We start from the raw sequence: 15,835 nt of genomic DNA, 5'->3' as shown, positions 1-15,835 counted from the left end.
TCCCGATCCGCCCAGAGGACTGCCAATATATAGGCTTCAAGGCGGATGGTCACCTCTACCATTTCCTGAGTGTCCCCTTCAGCATCATCAATGGGGTCTTGCACTTCCAGTGGGAGATGGATGGTATGGTAGACTGTATCAGCTGCAGGCCACATTCCCATATCTAGACAACATCACTATTTGTGACCATGACCTGCAGGACCATGACACCAACCTCCAAAAATTCCTACAGACTGCCAGACTCTTCAACCTCATGTACAATAAAGATAAATGCATTTTTCGCATGACCCACCTTACCATCAATGAGTGCATCATTCATAACGGAATCAGTGGCCCCCAACCCTGACTGCATGCATCCACTTTTGGAACTTCCCCTTCCCCATACCCTTAAAGCCCTGAAAAGGTGCCTGGGCTTTTTTCTTGCTATGCCCATTGGGCCCACCCTCTCATGAAATCTACTTCTTTACCCTAACACCAGAGATCTATGCAACCTTTAACCTCATCAAGGCAGACATTGCCAAGGCTATGATGCATGCAGTGGATGAATCCAGCCCATTCCAGGTGGAGAATGATGCATCCGACTTTGCCCTGGCTGCCAGAGTTAACCAGGAGGGCAGACTTGTTGCTTTCTTCTCCCGCACCCTCCAGGGCCCCGAAATACGGCACTCCTCTGTCGAAAAGAGGCGCAGACATTGTCAAGGTGGCACGACACTGGAGCCACTACTTGGCCAGCAAATGATTTACCTTGCTAAATGACCAACGTGCAGTCATATTCATGTTCAATAACCAGCAATGAGGTAAATTCAAAAATGACAAGATATTGAGGTGGAGAATTGAACTTTCCACCTAAAAGTACAATATCTTGTACTACCCGGGAAACTCATTGAGCCCTCAAATGCCCTATCCCATGGAACCTGTGGCATTGCACAAATTAACTGCCTACGAGCCCTCCACAATTATCTCTGCCACCCTGAAGTCATCAGGTTCTTTCACTTTGTCAAGGCTTGCGACCTGCCTTACTCCATCAAGGAGATCAGGTCGATGACCAAAAACTGCCAGGTCTGTGTTGAGTGCAAACTGCACTTCTACTGATCAGATAGGGTGCAGTTGATAAAGATCACCTGCCCCTTTGAACAACTGAGTATCGATTTCAAAGGACCCCTTCCCTCCTCGGACCATAATATGTACCTCCTCAACATCATTGACGAATACTCGCATTTTCCATTCATCATCCCCTGCCCAGACATGACAGCTGCCACAGCCATAGAGGCCCTATACAGTCTCTTTGCCCTGTTTGGCTTCCCCTGCTATATTCATAGCGACCGGGGGCCCTCCTTTATGATAGACGACATGCTGGTCAGAGGCATCACCACGAGTTGGACCACCAGCTTCGACCCCAAAGGGAATAGGCAGATGAAAAGGGAGAACTCCACAGTCTGGAAGATCATCCTCCTAGCCCTGCCGTCTAGAGGCCTTCCTGTCTCCCACTGGCAAGAGATCCTCCCCGAAGTGCTCCATTCAATAAGGTCACTCTTTTGCACTGCCACCAATGTTCTTGTTAATTTCGTTGAGGAAGTACATATTGTGGTCTGAGGAGGGTAGGGGTCCTTTGAAATCAGTGCTCTGTTGTTCACACCACATGAACAAATGTTTTTATTTTCTAGGAAGTGTGCTACAGGGACCACACTGTTGGCATGGCTGATGTCCCCAGGCCATTCCTACTCTGGAAAAATGAGGAGTCTTAAATCCAACCCAATGGTCGAAAGGGTTCATCTCCTCCACGCCAACCCCAAATATGCCTTTGTGGCGTACTCTAATGGGCACAAAGACACAGTCTCTATTAGGGATCTGGTGCCCTCAGGGGCTACCATTAATGATCACCTACTTATTGCTCAATGGGCTGGGGAGATGCGTACTTGTAAACCTATGTAGAAAATTACTTACAACTTAAAAAATAAATATGACACTTTCATTAAGATATGACAGCCATAATTAGATTATGTAGGGGTCCAGTTGTAAACTTGACCCTTCAATGTATTTTAAAGATGTGATATCCCAGAAAAAGAATCATGAAAAAAAAACGAGAGCTCTGGACGGTACGCAGTTAACTTCTTATTTTTGTGGCTGCGGGAGGGGGAAAGAAGGGGAAATTTTTAATTTTCTTTTGTTTATAAATATCTAATATATATTTGAAATGTATAAAAGTTTAAAGAATGTTTGAAAGTATTTATGGAAAAAATAAAGTATTTTTAAAAAAATGAATGTAACTCTTTCTCAAAGGGTAATGGAAGTAGAGGCTTTGAATAATTTTTATGCTAGAATGAGATAAGATTATTGGGAGATTTCAGATTTTTTGATTTCAGATTTATTGTCAGAAAGAAATTAGAAAGGCCAAAAAAAAGGCACGAAGAGGCTTTGGCAGACAGAGTAAAAATAAATCCAAAGGGTTTCTATAGGTACATTAAAAGTAAAAAATTAGTGAGAGATAAAATTGGACCCCTTGTAGATAGCGAGGGTAGGCTGAGTGAGAAGACTGAGGAAATGGGGGAAATTTTGAATGATTTCTTTGCCTCGGTATTCACTAGGGAAAAAAAATTTTGAACCAGTTGAAGTAAAGAAAAATAGTGGGGAGGTCATGAAGCATATAAGGATAACTGAGGAGGTAGTGATGGCTGTGTTAAAAAAAGATAAAGGTGGATAAATCTCCCGGACCGGACAAAATATTCCCTAGGACACTCAGGGAGGCTAGTGGACAGTTAGTGGGGCCATTAACAGAGATATTTAGGATGTCACTGGCCATAGGGGTGGTGCCAAAGGATTGGAGGGTGGCGCATGTGGTTCCTCTGTTTAAGAAAGGGTCCAAATGCAAACCTGGGAATTATAGGCCTATAAGTCTGACGTCTGTGGTGGGCAAGTTGATGGAAAATGTTCTGAGGGATGCTATTTACAAATTTTTGGAGGTACAGGGATTGATAGGGAGTAATCAGCATGGTTTTGTCAGGGGTAGATCATGCTTGACAAACCTGATTGAGTTCTTCGAGGGGGTTACAAAAAAGGTTGATGAAGGGAAAGCTGTGGATGTTGTCTATTTGGACTTTAGTAAAGCTTTTGACAAAGTTCCCCACAGGAGGTTAGGAAAAAAGGTGGAGGCATTAAGTATAAATAAAGAGGTAATGAAATGGATTCAGCAGTGGTTGGATGGGAGGTGTCAGAGAGCAGTGGTAGAAAATTGTTTGTCCAATTGGAGGCCGGTGACTAGTGGAGTTCCTCAGGGTTCGGTCCTGGGTCCACTATTATTTGTTATATATATTAACGATCTGGATGTAGGGGTGGAGAATTGGATATGCAAGTTTGCGGATGACACAAAGATTGGTGGTGTTGTGGACTGTGAGGTAGATTACCGTAGATTAAAAGGTGATTTAGGAAGGCTGGAGGTGTGGGCTGAGAAATGGCTGATGGAATTTAATACAGATAAATGTGAGGTGCTGCATTTTGGAAAGGCAAATTTAAATCGGTCATATACATTGAATGGTAGACAATTGAGGAGTGCAGAGCAACAAAGGGATTTAGGAGTTGTGGTAAATAGTACCCTCAAGGTTGATACTCAGGTAGATGGTGTGGTGAAGAAGGCATTTGGAATGTTGGCCTTCATAAATCGGAGTATTGAATTCAAGAGTAGGGAGGTTATGATGAAATTGTACAAGGCATTGGTGAGGCCAAATTTGGAGTACTGTGTACAGTTTTGGTCACCAAATTATAGGAAAGATATAAACAAAATAGAGAGAATGCAGAGAAGGTTCACGAGAATGTTGACAGGATTTCAGGGTCTGAGTTACAGGGAAAGGTTGTGCAGACTGGGGCACAAGATTGAGAGGGGACTTGATAGAGGTGTTTAAGATTTTAAAAGGGACAGACAGAGTAAATGTGGAAAGGCTTTTTCAATTAAGAAAGGGGGAGATTCAAACTAGAGGACATGGTTTAAGATTGAAGGGGGAAAATTATAAGGGGAACATGAGGGGAAATTTCTTTACGCAGAGGGTGGTGGGGATGTGGAATGAGATTCCGGCAGACGTGGTTGAAGCGGGATCATTGGTTACATTTAAGGAAAGACTGGATCGTTACATGGATAGGAGGGGACTAGAGGGGTATGGACCGGGTGCTGGTCAGTGGGACTAGGAGGGTGGGGATTTTCTACGGCATGGACTAGTAGGGCCGAACTGGCCTGTTCTGTGCTGTAAGTGGTTATATGGTTATATGGTTATAGTACATACATGAGTAATGCAAAAATTAACTTGTCCACAGTGTAAACATGTAAACAAATAAAAGAATTGGAAGCAGATAATAAATGTAAACAAACAGACTGTAAAATACAGAGAGAACAAAATAAAATCAATAAAGAGTCCTTCAATGAGTTCAAGTTTGTCGTTGAGGACCCTTGGCACTTTGCGAGCGCTGCTGTGCGAATGATTCTGACACAAAGTCCACAGACTGTACAACAGGCTTTAATTAGCTTGTACATCAGTCTTAGCATCTTTGATGTCTCCACATCTGACTGTCCCCCGAAAGGGCCAGCTCGAGTCTTTTTATGGGCTGATGATTGACAGCTGGCAGGTGGGGCCAGCCTCCCAGGTTGCTTACATGGAGGTACAGAGGTTTCCCCCTGCCGTAGGCTGGTAGGAGTGTGACCAGTGTAGTGGTTTATCGCCATACACCTCTACCTCTTTCCTGATGGCAGCAGTGAGAACAGAGCACATGCTGAGTGGTGCGGGTCTTTGATGATTGCTGCTGCCGTCTGACGATAATGTTCCCTGTACATGTACTCAATAGTGAGGCGGGTTTTGCCTGTGATGTCCTGGGCTGTGTCCACTACCTTTTAGAGGACTTTATGCTCAGGGGTATTGGTGTTCCCATACTAGACTTTGATGCAGCTGGTCAGCACACTTTCCACACACATCTACAGAAATTTGCCAGGGTTTCTGGTGTAATACCAAACCTCTGCAAACTCCTGAGGAAGTAGAGGTACTGACGTGCTTTCTTCATGATGCCATTGGTACGTTGGGTCCAGGAAAAATTCTGCGAGATCGGGACTCCCAAGAACCTAGATTTGCTTACCCTCACCATCTCTGATTTCTCCAATGATCACTGGATTGTATATCTTTGGTTTTCCCTTCCTGAAGTCAACAATCAGCAGTTTAATTTTGGTGACATTGAGAGCAAGGCTGTCATTGGTGCACCATTCTGCCAAATTTTCAGTCTCCATCCTGTATGCTGACGCATCCCACAGATTATACGCACTGGTTATAAGGTTACTGCGGTAGACAGGGTGATTAGTTAAAGTTACAATCAGATCAGCCAATTGAATGGTGAAGTAAACTAGAATGGCCAAGAGATCAATTCCAACTTGCAAGTTATTATGTATCTTGTTGAAACTTTGCAACCGCTCAGGCAAAACCATTCTGTTGATAACAGTTTTAGAATAGGATAACTGGTAGTTTGATACACACTTGACTCCATTTGGGTTGGTAATTGGAAAGGCATGTTTGTCCTTGGCAGCTAACAGTGCTGGTGTTACAGATCCAGCAACGCAAGTCTATTCCTAACCGTTTTTTTCCCATGTGGAAATTGCTTTCTTCCTCTCAACACATTGCTCTGCTTTCCTTTCACATTTCAAAGAACAGCTGGCAGCTGGAAAGGGAATTGGCTTTTGAAATCCCTGCTCTTGTAAGTGGGAGGCAAGAGATTGGATGTGTGAATGAAAGAATAGTTTATTGTCATATACGTAAGTATGATGAAGAGATGTAATGAAAGTTTTACTTGCTGCAACTTCCCAGCTTTATAAAGCACAGCAATTGTCAATTAAGTATAATTAATACCAAATACACCACAAAGAGAAAAAAAATACAGATATAAAAGGAAGAGAATAGATGGATGGACAAACAAGTAGTTGGCCCGCAGTACGAAAAGTGTGCCTGGAGTGCAGGCAGGACTTCAGTGGGCTTGGGGTTGTGTTAAGGTAAGGATATTTCAGGGATATTCAAGAGACTGACAGGTGTTCTAGAACCTTGAGGAGCCAGACTTCAAAGTTGTGTGCCTTCTGCCTGAAGGTAGCCACGAAATTAGAACAAAAACCAGGTTGATGGAGTTCCTTGATGATGTTTGCTGTCTTCTTGACTTCAATGACCAAAAGAATTAGGGGTAAATCTAAAAGAGAATGAGGTGCAAAGAAATAAGTGTGGGAAGGGGGTGAATGGCATAGCTTTGAAATCCAGCATGAACTAGATGGTCAGGTGGAAATGTGGAATTTAGTTGCCAAGTTCCCCATGGTCTCTAAACCTTATTTAGCCAGGGTTTAATTCAGACCAGTGGTGAAACAGAAGGTACATTACTTCATAATAGTTACCGTAAATTGCTCATCAGTCTTCAGGGTGGGGTGGGGGGTGGATGCCATGCTTCCTCAAACCCTCTTCGCTCTGACGATTTTAAACCAAAGGTGCCTGAACTGAGGATTTAGTTGTTTAACAATTTAAGAGCCCAATCACCCTAAAACCAGGCATTCTCGAAGAGGGAAGGGTTGATGGGGATACGGTTGGTTGAAAATTCTTCCATATAATTCTGTATTCAGCCTCATGGAGACATCCCTAGTGTACTAATTGGGATGGTCAAAATTACTGAGAAAATTTGAGAAAAAGGTGAAAATCAATACGACCTGTTTACAGCCACTGTTTATCCCCAACATTCCTCACCAGTCAACAAACCAGGTGGCAATACTCAGAACATCAAAACCATTTCCCATCTAAATGCCCTGATTCATGCCCATCAAATGAATAATTAGAGAAGTTTGCTTCAGAGAAATGAACATTCTGGCCTCTGGTTAACTGCCAGGTAGCACCCCCTGTACGTCATTGGCTGATGGAGGCATTTCTATCCAAAAACAATATAGCAAAATTGAAAATTTTAATAGCATTACAGTGCTCTTGTTCCTGATAGAATATATCCCAAGTTTTTGAAGGAAGCAAGAGGAGGCCCTTGATGAAGACCTTTGTCAACAGGCAATATCCCTGAGAACTGCAGAGTGGCCAGCACTGTTTCTCTGCAATTAAATAATCCGGGAAATTACTGGATTCCATGTGAGGATAAAGTTTAAAGGAGATGTGCATGGCAAGATTTTTTTCCCCCTACAGAGAGTGGTAGGTGCTTGGAACGGGCTCCTGGGGTAGTAGTGGAAGCAGATTGAATAGTATAGTTAAGAAGATTTTAGACAGACATGAAAATGTGGGGAACGGAGGGATATAGATCCATATGCAGCCAGAAGAGGTTTTCTTTAATTTGGGCATCATGTTCAGCAGAAATAGGGGCCTGCTCCTGTGCGGCACTGTACTATGTGAAACCAGTTATTCAATTTAGGATGGATCCCGAGTTAATTTGCTGTAGAACCATGCTCCTGCAAATGCAATTATTAAAGGAATTCTGTTGACTCAATTCCTTTTTTTTTAACTATGAATAAAACTTTAATTCTCACAGCAAGCAGGGAAACATTCAACTAATTCTTTGAATGGACAGAAATAAAAACAAATTACTGTAAATCTGTATATTGTCAACTGTGTAAATTATAAACCAGCTACTTACAAATTATCCAGAACCGTTAATTGTGCCGACTTCACAAATTTCAAGCTGTTACTCTATGCTTAATAAAGATTAGTTGAAAGAACAGTCAAGTATTAAAAAAAACATAATTTTGTCCCAGTTCACTTTCAAATGTAAATGAAAGTGGTAATGCAGGTTGGATGAATGATTTTGGGTCTTGCCAAATAAATCAGGAAGATGATACCCATCGACCTTAGGCCGTGGATTGGCACGTGGGATTACGATATTATTGCTATTAATGAGACTTGGTTGTAGGAGGGGCAGGACTGACAGATCAATGTTCCAGGGTTCCGTTGTTTCAGATGCGACAGAGGGGGAGGGATGAAAGGGAGAGGAGTGGCATTGCTAGTCAAGGAAAATATCCCAGCTGTGCTTAGACAGGACAGCCCAGAGGGCTCGTCTACAGAGGCCATATGGATGGAGCTGAGGAACGGGAAAAGTGATAGGGCTGTATTATAGTCAGAGAGAATTGGAGGAGCAAATCTGTAGAGAGGTAGTAGACCAATGCAAGAAACAGAAAGTTGTGATAGTAGGAGATTTTAACTTTCCACATATTGACTGGGACTCCCATACTGTAAAAGGGTTGGATGGCTTGGAGTTTGTCAAATGTGTTCAGCAGCATTTTCTAAATCAATATATAAAGGAACCCAAAGAGAGAGAGGATGCAATACTTGATCTCCTATTAGGGAACCAGACAAGTCAGGAGGCAGATGTATGTGAAGGTGAACATTTTGGGTCCAGTGACCATAATGTCATTAGTTTCAAGTTAATTATGGAGAAGGATAGGTCTGGTCCTCAAGCTGAGATTCTAAATTGGAGAAATGCCAATTTTGTAGAACTGAGAAAGGATCTAGGAAGAGTGGATTGGGACAAGTTGTTTCCTGGCAAGGATACGTTCAGCAGGTGGAAGGCCTTCCAAGGTGAAACTTTGAGAGTACAGAGTTAATATGTTCCTCTCAGAATTAAAGACAAAGTTAATAGGTCTAGGGAACCTTGGTTTTCAAGGGATATTGGTGATCTGGTTAAGATGAAGAGAGAGGTGTACAGTAGGTATAGGCAACAAGGGGAAAATGAGGTACTAGAAGAGTGTAGAAAAAGTAAAATACTTAAAAGAAGGAAATCAGGAAGGCAAAAAGAAGACATGAGGTTGCTTTGGCAGGTAATGTGAAGGTAAACCCAAAGGGTTTCTACAAGTATGTTAAGAGTAAAAGGATAGTAAGGGGCAAAATTTGTCCCCTAGAAGATCAGAGTGGTCAATTATGTGTGGAGCCTCACAAAATAGGGGAAGTCTTTTTTGGCATCAGTATTTACTCAGGAAACTGGCATCATGTATAAGGAAGGAAGGGAAATATAAAAGTCTCATGGAACATATAGAGGTTAAAGAGGAGGAGGTGCTTGCTGCCTTAAAGCAAATAAGGTAGATAAATCCCTTAGGCCTGACATGATATTCCCTCAGGCCTTGTGTGAAATTAGTATAGAAATTTCAGGGGTCATGTCCTTAGCCATGGGTGAGGTGGTGGAGGATTGGAGGGTAGCTCATGTTGTTCTGTTGTTTAAATAAGGCTCCAAATGTAAACCTGAAAATTACAGACTAGTGAGCCTGACATCAGTAGTAGGTAAATTATTGGAGAATTTTCTGAGAGATCGGATATACAGGAGCCTAACCTTTTATCTGGGATTTCGAACACCAGCAACCTCCAAAAACCAGCACTCCCAACACGGCAGCAGGAGTTCAGTGTTGCCGAGACCGGAGTTAACTTACGGCGGCAGCTGGCAATGGCTCAATGTGGGGACAATGGCCATCTTTGTTACCCATGATCCCCCACGCAGCTGGAACTGCTCTGTGGTAAGGAAGATGGCTATTACCCCCACATTGAGTCAACTGCAAACTGCAACCTGCTTCTCTCCCATGCCCCACAGGGTGCTCGGAGCTGAGAATCACCTTTCCACTATAGGTTAGAGAGCACTGGGAGGCCGGGGATATGGGCAGCAGACACAGCGGTCTAAACTAGTTTTATTTTGAAGTTTTACTTTAAAATTTAAAAAATGCTGGTGATATTATGGTCTTTATTTATCTAAATTCATTTAACATCTCACGTTTCTGTTTTGTGCAATTTTGAAACATCACACTTGCTTAAAGGGACCGTCATTTTAAAATGATTCTGAAATCTGGCAGATGTCCGGTCCTGACAATCTTGGATAAAAGTTTAGGCACCTGTACAAGTATTTGGAAAGCCGAGGACTGATTAATGATGGTCAGCTTGGGTTTGTGCCTGGTAGGTTGTGTTTAACGAGTTTTTTCAAGGAGGTCATCAAGAAAGTAGATGAAAGAAAGTCTGTGGATTTTGTCTATATGGACTTATTAAAGCTTTTGACAAAGTCCCACATGGGAGGTTAGTTCAGAAGGTTTAAACATTAGATATCCATGGAGAGATTTTAAGCTGGATTTAAAATTGGCTGATTATCTAACTGATAATGTGGTAAATTAGATTAACAAGTTTACAGATAACACTAAGATTGGAGGTGTTGAGGACAGTGAGGAAGGCTTTCAAAGCTTGCAGTCAGAAAAAGGGCCAGAAAATAGCAGATGGAGTTTAATGCAGACAAGTGTGAGATGCTGCATTTTGGAAGGACCAACCAAGGTAGGACATACACAATAAATGGTTGGGCACTGAGGAGTGCAGAAGAACCAAGGGATCTGGGAATACAGATACATAATTCCCTGAAACTGGTGTCACATGTAGACAGGGTTGTAAAGAAAGTTTTTGGCAGCTTGGCCTTCATAAATCAAAGTACTGAGTACAGAAGTTGGGATGTTATGGTAAGGGCAAATGTGGATTATTGTGTGCAGTTCTGGTCGCCTAACTGCAGTAAGGATATCAGTAAGATTGAAAGAGTGCAGAGATGATTTACTAAGATGTTGCCAGGCCTTCAGGAGTTGAGGAAAAGGGAAAGATTAAACTGGTTAAGACATTATTCTTAGAGCATAGAAGAGTGAGGAGAGATTTTATAGAAGTTTACAAAATTATCAGGGGCATAGACAGAATAAATGCAAATAGGCTCTTTCCACCTAGATTAGGAGAAATAAATATGAGAGGACATGGCTTTCGGGTGAAATGGGAAAGGTTGAGGGGGCACATTAGCAGGAACCTCTTCACTGAGAGAGCTGTGCAAGTGTAGAACTAGCTGCCATCTTACATGGTAAACGTGGGCTCACTCTTAAGTTTTAAGAATAAATAGGATAAATTCATGGATGGGAATGGTCTGGAAGGTTATAGACTGGGTGCAGGTCAATGAGACTAGCAGAATAATATTTTGGCACAGACTAGAAGGCTGAATGGCCTGTTTTCTGGGCTGTAGTATTCTATGGTTGTAAGTTTCTATCATTTGAATTCTGGATGGCCTCTATTCTTGTATCCAGGACACAGTTTCATTTCTAGTGTTCTTTCTTCCCATAGGTATTTTCTCATTCAGTGCTTAGTTTGACAGAAGACCAAACTTTACATATATGGTGGAAGGGTCAATGGCATTGCAGCTTAGTTACCAGACAACATATTCAGAGGCTTGGACAGATGCCTCTCCCCCATCAACGTGAACTACTGGTATCATTGTCTGAAAAGAGTGCACAAAGTCATTGAGGAGCCCTTCCATCCCACACATAGCATCTTTCAGCTGCTCCCATCGGGGAAGGGATACAGAAGTATTTGAGGCAGCGCCACCAGGCTGACGAACAGCTTCTTCCTTTGGGCAGTGCTGAACGACCAAAGGAACTGGTTACACTGACCATTGAGATTCTCATACGTATAAAGCAAAATCTATTTATTTATTTGCATAGATAAAATACTTGTCCTGCATATATATTGTTTGTCTGTATGTGTTTTATGTCCAGTTGTGTGAGTGTGTGTTTTGTACCGAAGACTGGAGAATGTTCTTTTGTCAGGTTGTACTTTTACAATCAGATGACAAACTTGACTTTACTTGACCGGAAGAAATTAGTGTGCATCTGCGAGAGTCATCTACTGCATCCAGTGCTCCCATTGTGGTCTTCTCTACATCGGAGAGACCGAATGCAGACTGGGAGATCGTTTTGCTGTGCACCTTCGCTCTGTCCATATCAGTGACTAGGATCTCCCAGTGGCCAACCATTTTCAATTCTGTGCCCCACTCTCCCACCGTTTCATGTCTGTCATGGCCTCCTGTTCTATCAAACCAAGATCCTCCGTAAATTTGAGGAGGAACACGTAAATTTTCCATCTGGCCACTATCCAACCAGATGGCATTAACATCCATTTCTGCAGTTTCTGCTAGCCTATTCCATGTTCTTCCTCTTTTCCCATCCCTCTGTTCCTTCAGCTTTCTACCCCCTTCCCTCTCTATTCACATCCCCTTTCCCCTTGTTTGCTGGTGTCCCCTATTATGTCCTGCCTATGGGACTGTGCTCCTTCCCCCTGCCCCTCCAAACTCCATCCTCCCCGCCCCTCAACCGACCCTACCATTTTGTTCGGGCGCCTGCCTGCATATTGTTAACACCTTGATGAAGGGCTCAAGCCCAGAACGCTGGTTATGTATCTTTATCTTTGCTATATGAAGTGCACGATTTGACCTGCTGAGTTTCTCCACCATTCATGGTGTCTGCAGACTTTCGTGTTTTACTTCCATAATTAAAAATAAAAATGCTGGAAAAACTCTGATTCTCTGGAAAAAGGGACAGTAACCATTTCAGGTTGCAGAGCCTTTAGTCAACCTGACTGAGACTTATATTTTAAATTTCAGATTTATCTAATTGATTGAATTAAAATTTTCCAACTGTTATCAAGGATCTGCAACTTAAAACATCAGCTGTTTCTCTTTCCACAGATCCTGCCTGATCTGCTGAGTTTTCCAGCATTCTGTCTTCTTACATCAGACTTCTAGTATCTGCAGTAATTCCTTTTAATTTTCAAAATTCACCATTGCAGCGAGAATTTAAATAAATTATTGGATTTAACCAAGTTTAAATGGGAAAAGAAACCATGGTAATTATGTAAAACCATCTGATTCATTGATGTTCTCAAAGGGAGTAAATCTAAAAGCTTATATAAGACTCTAAACTTGCAGCAATGTGTGCAATTCACAATTGACATTGAAAACTACCCAGTTCAAGGCTAATAAGCACCAAGGAGGTTACATCTATTTATTTATTTTTCACATCTATTGAAGTGAATTGTTTACTGTCATGTGCTATCCAGGTAAATCAACCTATCTTTGAGTATACAAATTGGAGGAACTGTACCTTATATTCTATCCTGGTGGTCTCTAACCAAATGGAATTAACATCCACAGAATGTTGCCTGGATGGGAAAAATAAGTCTTATGAGGCAAGGTTGCAAAGCTGGGACTTTTCTCTTTGGAGCGAAGGATGAGAGGAGACTTAATAAAGACTATGAGAGGTGGGACAGCCAGTGTCTTTTTCCCGGGGCAGGAACAGCAAACACCAGAGGACATATGAAAAGAGGGAAGTTTAGGGGAGACATCAGGCGTATTTTTTTTCATATACAGAGAGTTGTGGGTGCCTGGAATGCCTTGCCAGGGATGGCTAAAACATTAGGGGCATCATCTTGACATATGAATGCATATTTCCTGGCCAACAACCTGGGCTGTGGGTATGAGTCCAGTGGCTTACCCACCTCATCACAAACAAATCATATAAAAACATGAGCATTTTTAGTTCTTAATTTCAGCCAGATATTCATGAAAGGGTAGTTCTCTACTGGAGTGGTGATGCACGGTTAACAAGAACACCGGCTGATTTTTAAAAAATTTTCACATAGCCTCAGTCAGAAAAATTCAACAGTCATAATATTTTGACAATCGCTACCTCATTGCAGACCAAGATTTCTCTGTTACAATTTAAAGTTTATGATTCAAATAGTTAAAAGAAAGCATCAACCACAGCTTGACAATTTTTTGAGAAATTCAAGTAAAATAAAGTCAAACCTTGTATGCACAGTACCTGATAGAAATTCGGCCAGAATGTGCTTATGGCCAGCTCTGCTCGGTTCCAGCTTCTCGTTGTCATTCCAGACACATTCCAGATTGGGTTCCCGAGTGGTCCATCATTGACCTTGACATAAACATTTAGTAACCCAGGGTTGGCCCCTTCCTTGCCAGATAGGAAATAATGGAAATCAATGCAGTGTGTATCATTCTCTTTTAGTTTTGACAGCAATAGATGTGCTTTCTGTCCTGCCTGGCGTCCAGAGGTGTTTACCATTACAAAGGACCCTGTGTGCAAGAAGCAGAATTTGAATGCATTAGAGAGTGCAATCTATGTGCATTATGAACAAATAAATTACTGCAGATTCTGTAAAAATCACCCCACATTGAAAAGCATCTCATTATATTCTGTTTGCAAATCCTTTATAGCAATGTACCAGTGTTGGATCAATGGGTAAAGCATATTAACAAGATCTATGAACAAGATCCTTTTGGTTTCTTCTCTGCTGAAGGCATTGACTCTTTCTGGCTATGCTGCTGGCCATCCAGATAATCACCCAAATTCCATTTAGTCAAAACTGAAGAACCATATCTTATGGTTAATTCATAATAAGGAAAAAGCCAGTTTGAAAATAGTTCTGACAAAGAGTCTTCAGCTTGAAACATAAACATGGCACATTACTGCACAGTTGAGGACCTTCAGCCCACAATGTCATGCCAACCTATGGAAACCTACTCCACTACAGTCTATATTTTTCCCTACTTCGCACCCATAACCCTCAACTTTGCTAACATCCATGTGCCTATCTCAATTTTTTGGATGCCCTTTTTCTACCAGGCTCCACTACTATCTCTGACAATGCATTCCAGATACCCACCACTCTCTAAGTACAATATTCATATCTCCACTGAACTTTCCTCCATTTGCCTTAAGCCAATATCCTCTTGTTCTTGCTATAGTCTCCCCAGGAAAAAAAGTACTGACTGTGCACCCTATCAAAGCCCCTCATAACCTTATACGCTTCCATTAAGAAACCTCTCACCCTTCGCTGTGCCCTTTCCCATGGATGCAGCCTGACTTGCCGAGTGTTTCCAGCATTTTCTGTTATTATTTTTGATTTTCACAGATTTTTTCAGAATGCTCTCAATAGGAATGCAGTATCCACCCATAGCTAACAGTACTAATAGAGATAAAAGGCTTCTGACCCATGTTTAAATGTGGATTCAGGAATGTAAATAGAACATGCATAAAGATTATTTTAAGCTCAAAACTCCATTTTGTGGGTGAAAGGCAGTGCACAAAATCTGTCGTAATGAATGATATCCGTTGGATATCAATAGACTTCAGCTTAAACCTCTGAGGCCATACTCCTTGACATCATGCAGGCTGCCTTGGCTACTGCTAATCTTTCATAAATACATCCATCTGTTTGGCAACCTTGTATTTGCTTTTCCTGTTCATGCAATGATAACTTTTGTTCTGTGAATGTGGCCTTGGAATGTTGAATATACAAGTTAGTCACAGAACCAAGACTGAATATCAGAAAGATGGTGAAATAATTACATTTTTACAGAAGCCAAGTCCATTACAACGAAGATAGATTAGAAACAAACACCTATGACCACCAACAATTGGAAACAACAAATACAATGTGCAATTGCTGAGGTGAAGAAGGGAAAGATTAGCGGACAAGGAGTAATTTGATGAACTTCTGGAACAGGATTGTTTGCAAAAGCAGAAGGTCATGCAATTAAGGCAAAGCATTGTTTTTTTAATTTAATTTTTAATTTAATTTTTTTTAAATTTAGACATACATCATAGTAACAGGGCTATTTTGGCCCATGAGTCTGTGCCACCCAATTTACACCCATTAATCTACACCCTCAGTACGTTTTGAAACCAGAGCCCCCAGGGAAAACCCATGCATACATAGGGAGAACGTACAAACTCCTTACAGAATGTGTTGATATGGCTGTATGTACTGGCTGGCCCGCCCTCCGGGGGTCCCCCTACCTTAGCTCCTCCCTTGATCCTTCCCATGTGACCCCCGGACATAAAGGTCTCCTTCCCGCTCATTTTCCTAGCCTAGACCGGGCCAGTAGTCTCTTGCTTAATAAAGCCTATCATTCCCCTCAGTCTTCAGTCTGCGTCATTATTGGGCTACCGATAGCACCCTACAATTTCTGAAGCAAGATTTTAGAACTCTCCAGTTAT

At 41.9% G+C, this 15,835-nt stretch overlaps 1 protein-coding gene across 10 annotated transcripts in view; it reads right to left on the bottom strand.

Moving 5' to 3' along the window:
• LOC138755773 (receptor-type tyrosine-protein phosphatase mu-like) overlaps positions 1-15,835 on the bottom strand; it is a 1,095,616-nt gene that overhangs the window by 756,480 nt on the left and 323,301 nt on the right. For all 10 annotated transcript variants that reach the window (XM_069922352.1, XM_069922354.1, XM_069922355.1 and 7 more), the window contains exon 3: positions 13,637-13,908. In XM_069922352.1, coding sequence (XP_069778453.1) covers positions 13,637-13,908 — 272 coding nt within the window. The remainder of the gene's footprint in view (positions 1-13,636; positions 13,909-15,835) is intronic.

Source organism: Narcine bancroftii, chromosome 2, assembly GCF_036971445.1.
Source record: "Narcine bancroftii isolate sNarBan1 chromosome 2, sNarBan1.hap1, whole genome shotgun sequence".
Taxonomy (NCBI): domain Eukaryota; kingdom Metazoa; phylum Chordata; class Chondrichthyes; order Torpediniformes; family Narcinidae; genus Narcine; species Narcine bancroftii.
The sequence above is the reverse complement of the archived record's forward strand: the minus strand, read 5'-3'. Positions and strand labels throughout refer to the sequence as shown.